The 18,562-nt window shown below is 40.3% G+C and overlaps 3 protein-coding genes across 4 annotated transcripts; 2 read left to right on the top strand and 1 right to left on the bottom strand.

Moving 5' to 3' along the window:
- Positions 1-6,617: 6,617 nt before the first annotated feature.
- Positions 6,618-7,761, top strand: LOC141429477 (bolA-like protein 3). The gene is made up of 3 exons (XM_074089787.1): positions 6,618-6,857; positions 6,944-7,108; positions 7,203-7,761. The coding sequence occupies exons 1-3, from the start codon at positions 6,810-6,812 to the stop codon at positions 7,338-7,340; spliced, it is 351 nt and encodes a 116-aa protein (XP_073945888.1). The 5' UTR covers positions 6,618-6,809; the 3' UTR covers positions 7,341-7,761.
- Positions 7,762-8,637: 876 nt separating this feature from the next.
- LOC141429474 (eukaryotic translation initiation factor 3 subunit F-like) lies at positions 8,638-13,345 on the top strand. The gene is given in 7 exon segments (XM_074089785.1): positions 8,638-8,794; positions 9,038-9,184; positions 10,022-10,245; positions 10,723-10,848; positions 11,379-11,430; positions 11,433-11,530; positions 13,162-13,345. Coding segments are annotated over 7 exon segments (831 nt in total). The 5' UTR covers positions 8,638-8,685; the 3' UTR covers positions 13,237-13,345.
- LOC141429473 (uncharacterized) lies at positions 13,299-18,540 on the bottom strand. Of its 2 annotated transcripts, none has more exons than XM_074089783.1 (6): positions 18,192-18,540; positions 17,397-17,975; positions 16,942-17,107; positions 16,377-16,638; positions 15,177-15,786; positions 13,299-14,409 (listed from the first exon to the last, which is right to left on the bottom strand). In XM_074089783.1, exons 1-5 carry the CDS (start codon positions 18,343-18,345, stop codon positions 15,448-15,450), a joined length of 1,500 nt encoding a protein of 499 aa, XP_073945884.1. In that variant the 5' UTR covers positions 18,346-18,540; the 3' UTR covers positions 13,299-14,409; positions 15,177-15,447. The 2 variants fall into 2 exon arrangements, with proteins under 2 accessions (XP_073945884.1, XP_073945885.1); XM_074089784.1 differs by having other exon boundaries at positions 16,442-16,638; positions 18,192-18,538.
- Between the last annotated feature and the right edge of the window lie 22 nt (positions 18,541-18,562).

Here is an 18,562-nt window from a genome sequence, read left to right as displayed (position 1 = left end):
ATGCCCGATTTTGTAGCGGTGCACACTGATTTCAAACACTTGTAAAAAATTTGAGAGCTAAGTTACACTTATTAGTTTAGTTGTGGTTATTCTGGTGGTAGCAATTTAGAAATGGAAAAGCAAATGAGTATGCAAGATGACGTTTACAAGCGTATTCTGAAAGCGCAAAGTAACTTTAAAAAGTCACCCAAAGATCGTGTAACAGTAGCTTATTTGGAAACGAGATTAGAAAGCTTGGAACAATTATGGCAACAATTTCTTAAGGGACATCAACTGATTATGAAAACTTTCGATTCAGAGACAATGGAAAAGTCTCCATACATTACCGAAGATCAGTATGATACCGCAATGGAATTGTATATAGACTACAAATGCGCGCTCAAAGAGGGACTGATCAAGTTGAACGAAGCCAATAAAGCTGAGACTACGTCTAACGCTGCTGTCCAGCCACAAGCACCTAAGCACACACAAGTAAAGCTCCCAAAGATTATCATTCCTACCTTTTCTGGATTGTATACTGAGTGGATGACATTCAGAGATTTGTTCCAGTCACTTATTCACAATAATAATGATATCGATGATGTGCAAAAGTTACATTACCTCAAAGGGCATCTCAAAGGTGAGGCTGAACAGCTTTTGCGACACACTGCAGTCACGCACGAGAATTATGAGCAGTGCTGGAACCTATTAAGGAATCGCTACAATAACAAACAATACTTAGTCAATTGCATTTTTAAACGGTTTTTCGGGCAGAAGGCAATTATGGTGGAGGCCGTCCATGCAATCAAAGAGTTACTTGATATCACTTCAGAGACAATAAACGCTATCAGTAGTCTTGACATAGATGTCAAGTCTTGGGATGTCATCATAATTTACATAGTTAGTCAAAAGCTGGACCCAGAAAGCAGGAAGCAATGGGAAGCTAAAGTGAGCGAAAATATGGCATCTGATAAGGAATCGTTACCCACGCTTAACCAGTTTAAAGAATTTTTGGAGACTAGGTATAGATCTTTAGAATTTTTAGACAATCAGGTCGCTTCACACTCTAAATCAAGGTATCACTATTATAATAGTAACACTAATGTACAATATAAACCAAACTCGATTAATACGTTACATGTAATAGCAACTATCTGTGTGTTTTGTAAAGGAGAACATAAGCTTGTACATTGTAAAGATTTTAGGGGCGTAGATGTTGACACTAGGCGAACCTTCGTCCAAGGCCACGGGTTTTGTTTTAATTGTCTAGGGAATAATCATTCGGTAAGAAACTGCAGAAATAACACTTCTTGTCAAATCTGTCACAGAAGACATCATTCACTATTGCATTCAAAGGGCGTATCACAACCAACCGATAGCGGTTCGGTTGATAATCAGGTTGTATCCAATCCCAAAGTACCACAATCAGCCGAAGAATCATTTGAATCTTCAAGCATTGCAAACCATTTCGTCAGAGGAGAAGCGCATGAAGTGCTCCTTGCTACGGCATTAGTCAGGGGTAAAGCACGAAATGGTTGTGAGCAGCTTTTGCGAGCCTTAATAGATCAGGGGTCGCAAGCGTCTTTCATTACGGAATCAGCGGTCCAGCTATTGGGACTAAAAAGAACGTCAGCTAAAGGAGTTATTTCGGGACTGGGAGGTGAATCGGGCCTTGTGTCGAGGTCCATGGTGGAGTTAGACATCGGTTCACGCCTGAGTTCAGGCTGCGCGTTTAAGATCACAGCGTATGTGCTGGAAAGGTTAACGTCGTATGTGCCAACAACGATGATATCCATTACTTCATGGCCGGAACTGGAACATTTGTATCTAGCGGATCCGGAATACAATACTCCGAATAAGATAGATATCTTATTAGGGGCGGAAATATATGGGAAAATCATTAATGAAGGTCTAATAAAGTGTCCCTCAGGGTCTCCAGTAGCCCAAAATACGGCCTTGGGATGGATTTTGAGTGGCCAGGTATACCCTGGAGGAAAGGTATCCTGTAATGTGGTCAATATGCACACTCAAGTAGACCAGTTACTTAAATCGTTTTGGGAAATGGAAGCCGAGCCAAGCTATAAGCAGAAAATACTGTCGGCAGAAGAACAGAGATGTGAAGAGATCTACCAATCTACCACGGCACGGGACGAAGATGGTCGCTACATTGTCAAACTACCGTTTAGAGATCCACAGCCAGCTTGCGTGAATGGTAACTCCCGAGAAATTGCGCTTCGAAGATTCCTTTCCCTGGAAAAGAAATTGCGGAAAGATGAACATTTGAAAAGAGAATATCAAAAGATTTTTAAAGAATACGTTGATCTAAATCACATGCAAGAAATAAAACATACACCTGGAAAAGGAAATCAAAACTATTCATATTTACCGTATCACGCTGTTGTAAGAGAGGATAAAGAGACGACGAAGGTGCGTATAGTATTCGACGCCTCGTGTAAGGGTGCCAATGGCGTCTCTCTGAATGACGATCTAATGGTAGGACCATCCCTACAGTCGGAACTTCGTCATATAATCATGCGTTGGCGGGTGCATCTTATTTGTTTTGCGGCAGACATCATTAAAATGTATCGTCAGGTCAAAGTAGATGAAGAGGATGCAAATTATCAACGTATCTTATGGAGAGAAAACCCTTGTGATGATTTTAAAGAGTATAAATTACTCAGAGTAACCTTCGGTACATCTTCAGCTCCATATCTGGCGGTGAAGAGTTTGATGCAAGTCGCGAAGGATGAAGGCCATAACTACCCCTTGGCGGTTGAAAGAGTGGAAAGAGATTTTTACATGGACGATTTAATGTCAGGATGCGAACATGAAGATGAAGCCATTGAAATATATAAACAAATGACCGCATTGTTGCTTAAGGGTGGATTTGAGTTGCAGAAGTGGACCAGTAATAGTGAGAGCATGATAGAAAGAATACGGCAGGAGCAAGCGGGTAAAGAAGTGGAGAAAGCAATTCTAGTGAAACTAGAAACAACAAATAAAATATTAGGTCTTACCTGAAGTCGAGAAACCGATGAATTCCTCTACTCAGTGCAGCTTCCACCTATCTCGACGCCTGTAACTAAAAGGAAGGTTATCTCGGACATATCCAAATTGTACGACCCGCAAGGGTGGATAGCTCCGAGTGTAATAAAGGCAAAGATCTTTATACAAAAGCTTTGGCTTGCGGGTATAGATTGGGATGAAGAAGTTCCACCTGTGTTACTCGAAGAGTGGACAGAATTTAGAGAAAGTTTGATTCAACTTACTAACTTTAGATTGAAGCGGTGGATGAATTTCAAAGCCGACGTGAAGCTTGTTGAGTTGCACGGCTTCAGTGACGCTTCTACTGCTGCATTTGGAGCGGTAGTATATGCGAGGATTATGGACGCAATGGGGAATATTCATGTCAGCCTAGTAACTGCAAAAACGCGAGTTGCTCCAATTAAACAACTTTCGATACCCCGTCTCGAATTAAATGGTGCAGTCCTTCTAGCTAAATTACTAGTGGAAGTTTCCGAGGTATTGAAAATTCCAAAAACAAACATTCACGCATGGACGGATTCTGAAGTCGTACTGGCATGGCTAAGCTGTCATCCAAGCAAATGGAAGACGTTTATAGGAAACAGGGTATCCGAAATCTTAACAGTAACGGATCGTAAACAATGGAGTCACGTTAAATCGGAACATAACCCCGCTGACTACGCATCGCGTGGATTATCTGCCGCAGAACTTGTCAGTTGCGAGTTGTGGCTAAGAGGTCCATCTTGGCTGAAAGAAAGAAATATTAATTATACTAACCCAAAGGAAATAACAACAAACTTAGAAGAAAGGATAGTAAAAACTCACCTGGCTGTAAATCAAGATGAATCCGTAGTCGCTAATGAAACATGTTCAAGATTTTCATCGCTGAAAAGAATGTTGAGAGTCTTAGCCTATTGTAGAAGGTTTCTAAAAGGTAAAAGGCAGTCGCATACTTACCTCCTGAAAACAGAAATCGAAGATACATTGGTGATGGTAATTAAGATATTTCAAGCCACAGCATATAGTGACGAAATAGAACGGATTGAGCAAGGGAAACCCATAGTAAAAAAAGGTATTATTACCTCCCTTAACCCGGAGCTAGATAAGCAGGGGCTCCTCCGAGTTGGTGGACGACTGCATTTCGCAGACATAGACTGGAATCAAAAACATCCAATAATATTGCCGAAATCCTGCCATCTCACGAACCTTATTGTCAGCGAAGCTCATCATAGCACTCTTCATGGAGGCCCGCAGTTGATGATAAATTTTATTAGAGCAAAATATTGGATCTTTGGCCTTAAGAATTTAGTAAAATTTCACGTTAAAAAATGCGTCATCTGTGTTAGGCATGCAGCCTTGCACAAACCCCAGTTGATGGGCCAACTGCCGTCCCCAAGAGTGACGGTTAGTAGAGCATTCCTACGGAGTGGCGTGGATTATGCAGGGCCTATCCAAATACGGGTTTCAAAGGGACGCGGCAATCGATCCTACAAAGGATACATAATATGCTTATTCATTTGCTTAGCCACGCGTGGTATTCATCTGGAGGCAGTCAGTGACTTAACTTCAGAGGGTTTCTTGGCAGCGTTCAAACGCTTTGTGGCACGAAGGGGCCATTGCAGCGAACTTTATAGTGATAACGGCACTAATTTCGTTGGAGCAGCCCGAGAACTGGCTCAGATGTTTCAGAATGAACAATCTGGGATCATCCCGGAGATAGGCAATTGGTTAGCTACTAATGGAACTCAGTGGCATTTTATTCCACCTCAAGCCCCTAATTTCGGGGTTTATGGGAGGCTGGGATAAAACCCTGTAAATTTCACTTGAAGAGAGTTATCGGAAACTCAACATTGACCTTTGAAGAGATCACAACCGTACTGACTCAGGTTGAAAGTTGTCTTAATTCTAGACCAATATCATATATTGAGGATCAGGGTGACCCTATGCCACTAACTCCAGGCCATTTCCTAGTTGGCGAACCCTTGATTCTAGTGCCTGACAACAACTACGAACACACGACAGTCAGCTCATTAAGACGTTGGCAACTCTGCCAGCGAATGTTACAAGATTTTTGGCGGCGTTGGTCGCAGGAATACCTTACTCGATTCTTACAACGACACAAGTGGTCACAGGTTTCCCTAGAACCAAAGGTGAATGATGTAGTTCTGGTCAAGGAGTTGGATCTACCACCAGCTCGATGGCTTTTAGGTAAAATCGTAGAAAAACATCCTGGCTTGGACGGAGTAACGCGGGTGGTAACACTACGTTGCAAAAACTCCTTAATTAAAAGACCCGTGTCAAAAATAATTGTTTTACCGGTTGCGGATTAACATCTGCAACCACAACCTTTCATTTTGCTTGTTATGTATAAGTACGTAGGTTAAGTTTTAATATTTAAGCTAAAGCTTGAACGATTGGAATTGTGCAAACTTGTAGCTTACCTCTCTAAATTTGTGCTAATTTCATTCATTCAACACATTGTATACTTCCAAGGAAAAACTGTCGTTCTTGGCGGGCGGCATGTTTACGTCGCAATAAAATAAAAAAAATACTAATTATCAATATTTGAGTAGTTATAAGACAACTAACCCAAACATAAATCTAATGAGATAATTCTCAACAACTTGTTGTACGGTGATCCGATAGATGGCGCTGTGCGTCAGTTAAATCGCGCAAGCGTTATGCTAACCTGCAAACTATAAGTGGCTCGCCTGTTGTTTAATAAATTGTACTTTGGAAAGCAACCTTTCTAGTGGTTTGATTTACACCCAAACACTACGAGGCCGCCTTAAGAAGAGTACGAGCGTGTACAGTAATAGTTTATTGAAAAACCGTACTGATATCTTAGATCTGTGAGAAAAACTTAAGATTAGGTCAGAAAAAGCAATTTGTTTTATTTGTACATTGTTAGGTATTCATTTTACAAATCATTTTTTTTGCTGTACCTACAATTTCTAACTTGGTTCTTCATGAAGTGATTGCTTTGTTAGCAACAGCTCGGTGCTTAATTTATTACGCTGTTTGGTTTTATTAAATATACATAATATGAATGTCCGAATTGTTAAAACCTGTTATGTGTATCGACAGCTTAAAATCTGTGTCGATACAGCTAAATCTATATAAATGGCAACACGCAAACTAAACATGTGTAAACTGTCAAACTTGTCAAAGTAAGAGATTGATTTTTTAAATAACTCGCTTTAAAAAAAACAAAGAGTTTCTGCTCATACAGCCACACATTTCTTTATATAAATAAAATAAGAGCCACACATATCTAACTATATTTCTATGTAAAGTGTAGTTATTTTAAGAGTAACAAACGGCGGGTACAAACAAATTTATTATCATTAATAATTAGCCCTTTTTTCTAAAAGACAAAAACTTGGAATATTAAAACCAATGTTTACTCATTACAGTGGAGAACATTTCTACAGTTCCATGTATTTTTCAAGTAAATTACATCTGAAAATAAAACAGCGAAATCTCGTGTCATTACACATCAGTCGGTGTGCTTTATTTATGCGTGGATTGAAACGTACAGCACGTTCTATTCCACGCAGAATCAGTCGACGTCGAAAAAGATCTACGGTGGAATATCGGTAATGTTTCGTTTTGTTTTGAAAGAACGAAACGTAAACGTTCATCTTTCTTGACATAAAATTCAGAGGTTATGTAAAATTTTATTTGTTTCGAAATTACGTACAATAAAACAGAAAACACTTGTGTAAATGTCTCTGTAATAAAAAATAGTAAAATAGCAGAAGCACGAGGATAAAATATATTCTGGTTACCATAATAGTCACGAAATGTTTCGTCAATTTTTGAGAGCCTTGGGGCCAGTTAGGAATAGACTGGTGAGTGTCCAGCATAGCAACTCAAATTCTTCACATTATGCGCCATTATTTTTGAGTTCTACATCTATCTAATTCATATTTATTAGTCGCGAACCGTTGCTGGAAACGGAGCCGGCGTGCCGGGTAGTAACTTCGAACGAAACTGCGTCTCAAAAGAAGAACAACTGACTGAAGCTTTGAAGAAATCTCTGCCGGGGACTACGTATATCAGCGTGGAGGATATTTCTGGCGGATGTGGGGCCATGTTTGAGGTTCTGAGATGAGCTGGACTGGACTTGTATTTTTTTTACTTTGAAATTTTTAGGCTCAATACGAATTTGTACATTTTAATAATTTAATCTACAGGTCAGTATAGAAGCCAAAGAGTTCATTGGGCTACCTCGAGTGAAGCAGCATCGCCTTGTGACAGATTCCTTGAAACAGGAGATATCTGAGATGCATGGAATCCGCATACATACCAACCCAACACCAACAGACAAGTGATTGCAATTAAGACTTCACTGCAATAGGGTTAATTTGTTTGTAAATAGTAAATATAATGTTAGATTTTTGTTTTGAACAAATATGCAACTTTGGCTTAGCAGTAAAAAAAAAATATCACGGGACAATTCACACCAATTGACCTAGTCCCAAAGTAAGCTTAGCAGTTGCTGTGAGATGTGTTAATTAGGTTCTTAAATTGGAAATTAAACCAATTTTTTGTTTACAAGTAGAGTTTATTCATGCATCTTTATTGTATCAGCTTTAGCAACTGATGACAAAAATAACTTGTTATTAGATAATGACTTGCTATGCATAGAGAAACAAACAACAAATGTATAAAAATGATATTATCTAATATTGTGATAAATAAGCAAGATATCAGTTGAATTTTGAATAACTTGCTAATAAAGTTTTGATCTTAGTGGTTAGTAGTTTTACTGAAAGATTTATGTTTAGATATGCCTTTGCAGTGAAAAAGTATACATTGTAACATTATATATGGTGTGGTACTGCGAAAGTAGTGCCATCTCTTTATGTATTAAGGTACTTGCTTTTCTCTTGTGATTTCAAATAAGTAAGCTCACTCATTTTAGAGTTGACACTTCTTGTTGCGGTCAATGTATGGTGAGGCTCTCACTAAAGGCAAATGTGAACTTCTAAATCTTAGTTTTAATAGGTATGGAAGATTCTCTCTACAAACTGCAAACCTGTCTCTTACAAATCCCACTAAGTAATGTAAATGCAAGTTTGTAAGTCTGTTTGTTTGTTGTTGTTATCATTATCACAACTAAACTGCTGAACCGATTTAGATGGAATTCAGTATACAATAAACAGTTTGTCCTAGGGAAGGACAGGACAGGACAGTTTTTATCCCAGAAAATTGCATAGTTCCCGCGGGATAGCATTAAACGAATTCTGCGCGAACGGAGTGATTGGCCTCAATTTGCCACTCTTTCTCTCGTGTATCGATTCTGAGTTAGGGCTTCTTTTTTTAAAATATCTGAATATGTTTTAATTGTAAACAACTAGCTTTTAATTTAGCAGAGGCATCGCACCGCACGCATTGAACCATTAGCTAGCTAGCATTTTTGGATTAAAATTCCGGGATATCGCAAAAAAACTCCGATCCTATTCCCGATCTCTAGATTCCGTGGGAATTTTGCTCGAATTTTGGAATAAAAAGTTGTAATAGTGATGTCTTACATAGTATTAGTAGTGATGTAAAAGAACGTTGTGTCAAAGAACAGTCAAACGTCGATTTCTGAACGCGTGTGTGTGTGTTGTGCTGGGCTGTGTAGTTGGTTGGTGGTGAAAAACGCCCTTGTAATTTTTAAAGGCAGCCAAAATGGCGCTCAATCTCTCTGTCAAGGTTCATCCTGTAGTATTATTTCAAATTGTGGATGCTTACGAGCGTCGAAATGCGGATTCACATCGGGTTATCGGTACCTTGTTGGGTAAATATTGTTTCCGTCACTCACTACTCACTAAAGTAAAAATTTCGAGCATTTGTTATGCCGACGTCATGTGTTGAAATTATCGTGTTTTTGTACTTTTAAGTTGTATATTGGTGATATTTAAAGCGTTGAAGCCTTTTACGTGATTACAGTGCAGTGTTAATGTATTTATGAAGTGGATTTTGCTAGTTTTAACGACTTTTATGGTGTTAATTTGAGGTTATGTTTGGTGGTGTCTTTCAGGAACCTGTGACAAAGGTGTGGTGGAGGTCACAAATTGCTTCTGCGTGCCCCACAAGGAGCATGCCGACCAGGTAGAAGCCGAACTCAACTACGCCATGGATGTGTATGAGCTGAACAGGCGAGTGAATGCCACAGAAAACATCGTTGGTAAGCTTTATTTGCACTCATTGTTTGTTATTCGGCCCTGTTGTCTAGGAGTCAATAGTGTCAGTTTCTTAAAAAACTATAATGAGCGGCAAAAAAATGTGGCCCTCAAATGCATAGGTAATTTTGTATGCAGTCAAATTTTGTGCTGCTGAGTATATTATATGTGGTGCTAGTTCTTAAGTGGGTGATCGACGTACGAGCCGGTATACCGCGGTTTCACAGCGACGGTTTTACTTGCGACTCATTGGTACTGATCGACTAGCAAGCAAAACAGTTGTGTGACCGCGGTTGAGCCAATATGTCGTGTTCAAAGTATGAAGTTTTAATTGCACATATAAGTACTGAGTTCCCTAATGAAATAAAAATCGGTAGGTAGGCATTGAATTATTATTACTACGTATAGATATAAAGATCTCTATGCCATACCATAGTTCAATGTAGGTAGGTAAGTACTTACTTTGAGTCTGATCATTGAGAAATTCAAGCTCCTTATAATACCATAACTTTGGCTGATACACATCTTCACTTCCAGACCTGGTTCTCAAGCTTGCAGTAACTTTTTTAAGATCTTTTCCTTCGCCGAAAACTGACAAAACTGCCGGCCGTGATCGACATGTGGTTTTACATGGCGAGCCGAGTAAAAAATTAAACATACTTGACGAGCCACGAGCCCGGCTCGTCGGTGTATAAAACCACGGTATTGTATCGATACACCGGCGAGCTTTACCGACAAGCCGCAAAACCGCGGTTTTCGGCGCGATCAAGGCCTTTAGATAGTTTATATCTACATATGCCAATATTTTTGGTAAAGTAATATGTAATTGTCTATAACTCCAGGATGGTGGGCGACGGGCAACGAAGTAACCAATCACTCGTCAGTCATCCACGAGTACTACTCGCGCGAGTGCCGCTCGCCGGTGCACGTTACTCTGGACACGTCGCTCCAGGGTGCGCGCATGGGGCTCCGCGCATACGTGTGCGTGGCCCTGGGCGTCCCCCGCGGGAAGCAGGGCTGCATGTTCACGCCTATCGATGTCTCGCTGACCAGTTATGAGCCCGAGGTGGGTACTAATATAATGTAGATCAGTGATCGTCAAAGTGCGTCCCGTAGCCGATATTTCTACGGTCCGCAACATATGCAATGACTATGAGTAATTTTTTTTCTTCTTTCTGCAATGTGGCGAGCTGTGAACCCAACACAATAAGCCACTCCTCTGTCTTTTCTTGTCTCTGTCATCAACTGAGAAATACTCTAAGGATCCCTACAAGTGCTGCCGTTGAACCTGCTTGGTAGAGCGAGGACACTGTACTTCTTCAGTCTGTAGTAGTGCACGCTTCCTGTGCCTTTAGTAAGTGTAAGTAAATGGCTTTCAAAACAGATTTTGCATACTAAGACAACTGAATAGCTGGGTAGGTTTAGGTTAGGTTATATGATATGTTCTGATATGCATATATGATATGTTCTGTAATTCAAAATGGAAATAAAGAGGCTACAATAATAATATTCCATATAACCTTGAAATTTGTTGTGTTGTCAGATCGTAGGGCTCCAGCTGTGCCAGAAGACCATGGGGCCGGCGGGGCGCTCGCGGCAGGTGCAGCCCGCGCCCGACCTAGCCCTGGTGGCTGAAGCTGCCACAAAGCTCTCCTCACTACTTGATCAGGTATTGTCTTACTAGGCCTAATTCAGTAAGCTCGTGTGAACTATTTATTTTGGCAGTTGAATTAAAATGATTATTTTTAGGGTACTTCTGGTTGTCCCAGAAAAAACAATATCTGATAGTTCTGGTTGTCCCAGATACTTTGTATGAAGGTAGCTCTTGCACAATCAATGAGAAATATGTGAAAATCGTAGTTTTTCATGTTCGTAAACCATTTAAAATGACCCCACACTACATACATTTTGCTTAGAAGAGGAGTTCTGCTAACACTGGATATTCATGAATAGCTACGAATTTGTACGAAACCAATCTAGTAATTTAGATACCACATACAAGGGGTGAACTAGTAGTAGTAGAGGGGTTAGCTGTGCCCTATTTCGCGAACCTACATGTTACAATTTAAAAGTTGTATCCTTGTTTAACAGTATGCATTGAAAAGAGACTACCGCTTATAAATTGTCCTTGTACGTTTTTGAAATGGGTCCCGGGTCTTGTTATGGTAAAGACTAAACTGTAGTGTGTTTTGTGGTCAGGTGTTAGCGTACGTGGAGGACGTGCTGGCGGGGCGCGCGGCCGGAGACAACGCGACGGGCGGCAGCTGCTGCAGCTGGCGCAGGCCGTGCCCGGCCTCGCCGCTGACAACTTCGCGGACGCCTTCGCCAACAGCGTCAAGGACCTGCTCATGGTGAGTCCGCTCCACCAAATAAATACGGGACAATTGATTGACATCAATAAGGGCTACCGTTTTCGCGCTCACCAGTTGGCGCAACTGTAGACAGAGGTCCTGCCTGAAGTATAGTGGTTAGTTTGTTATTACACGGGTGTGAAAACAAAATTTACATTTAAATCATACTTAATATCTTATAACCGTACCATAAAAATATCGAGCATGCCACAGTGTTGCTTAGTCCCGTAAAGTCCCGTTTTGTTCGGAAAAAAGGGATAACAGAGGTGTTTGAAAGACAAAACTGTCTCAAAATACCGACATTCATTGCTCCGTAACGCATATTTGCCATAATCAATTTCAGGTATTGCAAAATATTCACAAAATCTATCTATATAAATAAAAATGAATCATAAAATGTTTGCTAAGCGCAAAACTCGGGAACGACTGGTCCGATTTCGCTAATTCTTTTCTTGTGTTCGTTACTATCACGAGAAGGTTTTTATGGAAGAAAATACGGAAAAAATACAACGGGGGCGAAGCGCGGGCAACAGCTAGTTATTAATATTAACAAACCCGCGTAGCTCACCCAAAAACAGTGAATTTTGACATATCGGACACCTCACGCTACACTAGCGCCTCTAGCGGCGAATTCATACGCGACATTCATCCATTCCCAATGCCATTTTGCTTAGCGCCGTAGCAGCGCGCCACCAGCACTAGTGCAGCCTGCCCGGCTGCCTCCTACTCAATGCACGCCATAGGCCCCAAACAAAGCAAATCTTGTACTATGGAATTATGGATAAACATACTTACATACATAATTAACCTTTTCGACGCCAACTCTATATATATCAATTTTAGACATTACAATATAGAAGCCTGGCGTATGGGTGATGTCTTTTGTATTTGACGTGGCGGCGAAAAGGTTAAATACATATTAAACATCCAAAACCCGAGAACAAACATACATATCATTCACACAAATATCTGCCCACCGGGGATAGAACCCAGCACCTCAAGCTTCATAGTCAAATTCTCTAACCAGTTGGCTATCAGCCCCCTGTACCACAAAAGTTACAAGTGCTACAATGCTACAAAATTGTTAAGTTTCTCTTAGTAAAACGTAACAATTTTGTAGAATTGTAGCACTTGTAATTTCTGTGGTACAGGGGCTGGTTGTCATGAAAGAGTGTCTTTTAAGATTTCTTAACACATTCGGTTCCGGCAACGTTCCGCTGAGCCCTTACGTTATTATGCAAGCCAAAATGAGTGTCACTGACATAGGAGTACGAATTTTGTCGCGTTCTGATCACAGACATGTCACTCGCACTGGTAGAATTGCTTCTAGCTGTTTTTAGTTACATTTCGATCAAAAATCAATCTTATGGTAGGAGGCTACAAAGCTTAAATATAAATAAAAAAATAGGTATATGTTACTGTTATATATTATAAGTTTTAAGTGTGGTGTCGGGTTAGGATTACACCTCTCCATTCCTTCCGTGGATGTCGTAAGAGGCGACTGAGGATATAGGTTAAGGTATACCATAGGCTGGCTAGCAACCTTTTTGTTTGTGTGCTCTGCCTGCCCCATTTGGGAATAGAGGCGTGAGCTTTGTATGTGTGTTTTAACTTATTGTATCTATTTCCAGGTGGTGACGCTCGCCCAACTTATCAAGACCCAACTGCAATTGAACGAGAAACTAACTCTCCTCACCTCTCAGTAACGTCTCAAACACTTCGTATTATTCTTGCGCTGGTAGCGAAACGATTATAATTCAAATAACGGTTAACCAACAATCATTTTATTCGTAATTAAAATTGGTTATAAAAATATTTTGGTATTTAATTTTAGTCACATAGAGTCTGTACCTATGCCGAAGATACGCGACCGAAAGTTTGCTGATTTTACGTTCCGACATCTTCGGGTGATATCATATCACTGATATGACACACCCTAAGTGCGGGGAAATAATCAACCGAAATTCGGCTGTACGCCAAAACGTGAAGTACAATGTGGAAATTGGTTGCTAGAAATTGAAACAGCATCGCAAGTGTAATCATGCCCAAATTCGATCGCGTAATTTCGGAGTGTGCCTAATAATAGCTTGACTTTATTGGTAAAATGGAAACATAAATATGGTTATTTCTAATATTCCTCGTCTAAAATACCTTCGACTTAACTATCAACCCTCGCCTGCGGCTTGGGTAGATGGCGCCTCGGGTGAAATAACATGTTTTATGCACTTGTTGTACAATCTACTATTTCTCATTTTACCAATAAAACTGAAGTGGCCCTTATTTTATTTTGATGTCAACAATAACATAAATCAGATACTTCGCGTTTTCGCCATCATCTTGCTTCTAGCTGTTAATTACAACTTGCAAAAGAAATCTTCTGTAGCGTAATAATTATATATTATTAGTTATTATGTATCTACATTGATCAAAGAAAACGCTCGCCGCTCCACCGCTGGAGCTTAAGTGGCCGAACTATAATACTGCTGTAGGAAAAATGGAAACGTGTCAAAGTAAATAAAGTTTGAAAATGAATAATGGAAGTTACGAGTAAGTGAAGCGTTTCTATTGCTTCATGAAAAACAGCGCCTTCCTCGCATATCCCTGGTGGAAATGCATTATAACACGGTAGTTTTCACTTTCTGAGAAAATTAAATTATTACAAAATTCATTATTTGATTCATGCATTATCCGTTTTGATTTTTATGTACCTTTGAAACATACTTGGGAAACTACAGCGTATATTCCGCCACTTCGCACATTCGTTTATCTGCATGGCATCTCCACACCCAGTCAGCCCTGACCCTCTGGCCTCCGCACTGCGCTCCGGACTCCGTGGAAAGAACGAAACTGACCACGCTGTCAGAGTCTAGTAGAGACGGCTGGAAATTAACAAATATGGCGTTTTATTACGTATTACTTAGTTCGGTAGGTTGTTGTCGCTCGTTGTGCAGTCGGGTTCATAAACTTGTGGGCAAAAATTTGATCAAAAATATCTGAACACGCTTCTACGCCTTTAACAATAGTGTGTTCAGATATTTTTGATCAAATTTTTGCTCACAAGTTATGATTCTACTGACGGAGTTCGGATGACCAGCTTAATTAAACTTTAGTAAATTAATGGTGCCAAACACTATTTGTCAACACGCTCTTCTGATGCACTAGGTATAGTTAACAATATCAAATTTACAGTTATAACGTAAGATCTTAGATTATTAGTTTAAGAGTAAATAGCAGCCTAAGGTATTTACCTAAACTTGGAAGATTCGTACACAGTAAATTCTAGAAAAATATTACTTAATTTTTTTGAAACTATTTTTGCTACGGAAGTATTTAGGGCGTGTCCGACACGCTCTTGGCCGGTTTTTTAGATAATAAAATGATAATATAGAAAAAGCACTTATTTTTGTGTCTTGAAATATATTTTTCTCGGTGTCTCGAATTAAAAAAAGCAGTCTAGACCTTAACTAGAACCACAAACCACAAGAAAAATTCGGAATAAAAAATTTCAGAAGAATAACGAGGCGAGTTAGGAAACCAGTATGTTAATGTCACTCGGGACTCGACGATTTTCTTCGTTTTCCTGAAGATTCAAATCTTTTGTTTCGAATTCCGAACACATTAGCAAAACTAGTTTAAGTGTACTTACATCCACGACCACCCCTCCGTAAGCCTTCACATATCTGCTCAGCAGTTTCTTGTCAAACCCCGCTTCTTCCACTACCTCGTCGATTACAAACGTGTATCCTTCAAAGAAATCCGGCAGCAAGCTTTTCTTATCCAATTTCTCTTTCACACTTGGTTTTTCTTCATCTGTTTCATCATCGGAGTCTAGAGTTATGTTGGCTTGTATTCTTTCATCTTTTACAAAAGCTACGTCAGAATCTGTGGAGGCAGTGGAAAAATCAAGCGAGTTATTTTTAGAACTTGGTGTCTTTTCTCTGCTGGTATGAGGTTTTGGTGATTTTTCTCTGCTGGTATGAGGTTTTGGTGATTTTTCTCTGCTGGGTTTGGTGACCTTTCTCTGCTAGCATGAGGTTTTGGTGATTTTTCTCTGCTGGTATGTGGTTTTGGTGATCTATCTTTGCTGGTATGAGGTTTTGGTGATCTATCTTTGCTAGTGTGAGGTTTTGGTGATCTGTCTTTGCTAGTCTGTGGTCTGGGTGATCTATCTCTGTTGGTTGGAGGGGGTGACTTGTCGGTGCGTTGTTTCTTCTGTTTTCGGAGAACTTTCTCGATCTCGTCGTCTGTGTCACACTCTGAAAATACAGGACGATAATAATACATGTACGATTAACTAGTAAAAAGTATCAATGCCAATGTCGATCTCATTGGTCTGTTCAAAAGGGAATATTACTGAAATTTTCTCCCATCAGAGTGCAGCACTAGCACAAAACCGAAAACTATTATAATATCGTATTATTTCAATTACATTTTTGGAAATATAGCTCTATCGCTACTATCGATGTAAAATATCATGTTATTTTGTTACTAATAAATATATCATGATTTCTATAGGTAAAAGTAATAAAACACTTTGGTCATGATCTGTCATGGCGACAATATATATAAAGAGAATTGGCGTTGTCATAGAGGTTTGCGCTAGTGTCGCCTCCTGCGCAGAGCTTTGGCTAATATGCCCTATTAAGTCTTGAAAACAAACAATAAGGTTGATAAAAAAGTGTATTTTTATATTTGACCATTTTAGTGCGTATTTTTATGCAAATGCTGTTTTTTATTTTATTCACAAGCAGCGAAACGTCTTGTGACATTTACTTTTAGTTCACAATCACTAAGCAATCATCAAAATTATGCATTTCGATATAAAAGCTAAAATTCTCGCACACACCTGGCCTCGTTTTGGCGGTATCTGGGAGCTTGGATTAAAAATCGCAAAAGCGCCAAATTTCTCACCCGAAGCAGTTTTATCATCATCATAGTTCTCTGGCGGTGCGACTTTCTTCTTGGGTTCCGTGGCGAACCACTGCCACGGGAGCAGCCGCCGCTTCTGGCTGCACTGCTCGATCCACTCCCCGAGGACGGCGATGCAAGCGTCGTTGCGAGCCGATGCGCGCACTGTCTTCAGTTTCGGAGTGTTAGGGAATGCGCAACTGTGGAAATACAAGGTGTATTCAGAATATTTTAGCAGATGGTTTGGGATGTCACATTGAGCTCCTTTGTAATACAAAGGTGGTTGTGAGGACTATTTTTAGATACAGTGCTTTGTTTGCGAAATATTCAACAATTTTATTGCTAACTTTTTGAATTCCAGAGTCTGCAACACACGACAGCTGAAAATCGTGCCATAGGAGCCACGTCGGCATTTCGTAGCGCGTATACTAAAGTTTGTTTGTAAGTCTGTATAATGGTTTGTTTGTAGTAGTAAGTAGGATGTATTATTAAAGTATAGTTACACGAGATGCGTGCAGGCGGGCCCCCAGTCGCGCTCGAAGCGGGCGCCCATAGCGAGCGCGGCGTCGCGCAGGCGCGCGCGCCGAGGGTTCTCGTACCCGCTCAGCGCGAACACCACGCCCGACAGCAGCGTGTGCGGCGACGAGCTCACGGGGCCCGCGCGCAGCTCTGACGGGGAAACATAACATTTAATTGTATCAGGCATCGGTCTTTTGAACATCGAAATTATGATGCGTACCCTTTAGTCACCAGTCAGAGTCAAAATAGTAAATTGAACAATTGGAAAATCCCCTCTACTGAAAGCCATATTTCTACTCTAAATAGAATGGTCTACATAAAGCAAGCAACCGAACTATCATCAGTATCATCACTACTACGGTTCAAGCTCAGTTAAGAATTTATTCTAAAACCTACGTCAGGCACGATCGTTCCAAAACCAAACGAGTAACGAATTTACCTTTGTCTTTTTGTTTTGCATCACCATGTGGTCTTTTCCTGCTATCTTTGTCTTTACTCCGATCATCATCTCCCTTTCTACTTTCTTTGTCTTGAATATTATCATTTCTTTTGTTTCCTTTCTCCCTATCGTGACTGGTACCAGGTCTTTCGTCGTCTCTATTATTGTGCTGATTGTTGTCATCTACCTTCTTCAGAGGCATTAAGTCTTTATCTTTTTTGGCGTCATTTAAATCGTATCTTTTGTCTTTATCGTCAATGAAATCTTTAAAAGTTCTACTGGAATTATCCATTTTGTCTCTTTTAGGCGTTTCTTTCTTCTTTTCTTGTTTCTGTTCTTTCTTTTTACTTTCTTGTTCTTTGTCGTCTTTATGTCTTTGTACAACTTTGTCTATTTTGTTATTAGGTAGTTCGTCATCATCTGTGTACATGAGAGTGTTCCGCTGTCTGTTTGCATTGAAGTCGTTTGATTGGCTGGGACGGTTAGTGCTGGCTTTCGCTATAGGTGTTTTGACCAGTTTGGTGGATGAGTCAGAGATGTTTTTTAGAGCTTGCGATGTCGCCTGACGTATTTGAGCTCCTGAAACATAAAAAGTCAATAAAGACCCGAAGAGAACGTAGTTTAGGTCCAACGATGGCGCAGAATCGTGAGTGGAGTTTTCATGCATATATCCGTAATTTATTTTATTATGCATACTTGCATATTTCAAGCTTTTTGTGTTGCATATAATCCCGACGAGTAAAGAACCCTTGATCAACCCTCGGCAAATAGACTATAGTTTTACAAAATCCTCACCAGTATCGCCACTAGTTCCCTGCCCACTGGTCCTATGCTTGGCAAACATCTCCCCAGGCTTGAAATCGTCTTCATCAGACGAGAAGTTGTCCAACGCTAGCATCCGAGCCGGCACTGCCGCTGCCACGGGCAGTGATTCCGCTCTCGGCTCCATATCAGGCTTGTCTTCGGGCTCGAATATATGGATGAATGAGAGGCCATACTGAAGGTCAAAGATTTGTTCATTATATTAAATGAATTGCTTAAATCTGTGTATTGAGTGCGTAAGAGTATCTGAGCTAAGCTTGCGGACCGACAGACGGACAAGGGTGCCGTCTTCGCCGTTTTGACTCATCATCATCAGCCGAAAGACGTTCACTGCTGAGCATAGG

Source organism: Choristoneura fumiferana, chromosome 7 (assembly GCF_025370935.1).
Source record: "Choristoneura fumiferana chromosome 7, NRCan_CFum_1, whole genome shotgun sequence".
Classification (NCBI taxonomy): domain Eukaryota; kingdom Metazoa; phylum Arthropoda; class Insecta; order Lepidoptera; family Tortricidae; genus Choristoneura; species Choristoneura fumiferana.
This window is presented reverse-complemented; position numbering and strand designations above follow the sequence as displayed.

Coding starts and splice junctions, on each gene's coding strand:
- LOC141429477 (XM_074089787.1), top strand. CDS start 6,810: ATGTTTCGTCAATTTTTGAGAGCCTTGGGGCCAGTTAGGAATAGACTG. Junction 6,858..6,943: donor GGCCAGTTAGGAATAGACTG/GTGAGTGTCCAG, acceptor CATATTTATTAG/TCGCGAACCGTTGCTGGAAA. Junction 7,109..7,202: donor GATGTGGGGCCATGTTTGAG/GTTCTGAGATGA, acceptor TTTAATCTACAG/GTCAGTATAGAAGCCAAAGA.
- LOC141429473 (XM_074089783.1), bottom strand. CDS start 18,345: ATGGAGCCGAGAGCGGAATCACTGCCCGTGGCAGCGGCAGTGCCGGCT. Junction 17,976..18,191: donor GGGAACTAGTGGCGATACTG/GTGAGGATTTTG, acceptor TTTATGTTTCAG/GAGCTCAAATACGTCAGGCG. Junction 17,108..17,396: donor TGCAAAACAAAAAGACAAAG/GTAAATTCGTTA, acceptor TTTCCCCGTCAG/AGCTGCGCGCGGGCCCCGTG.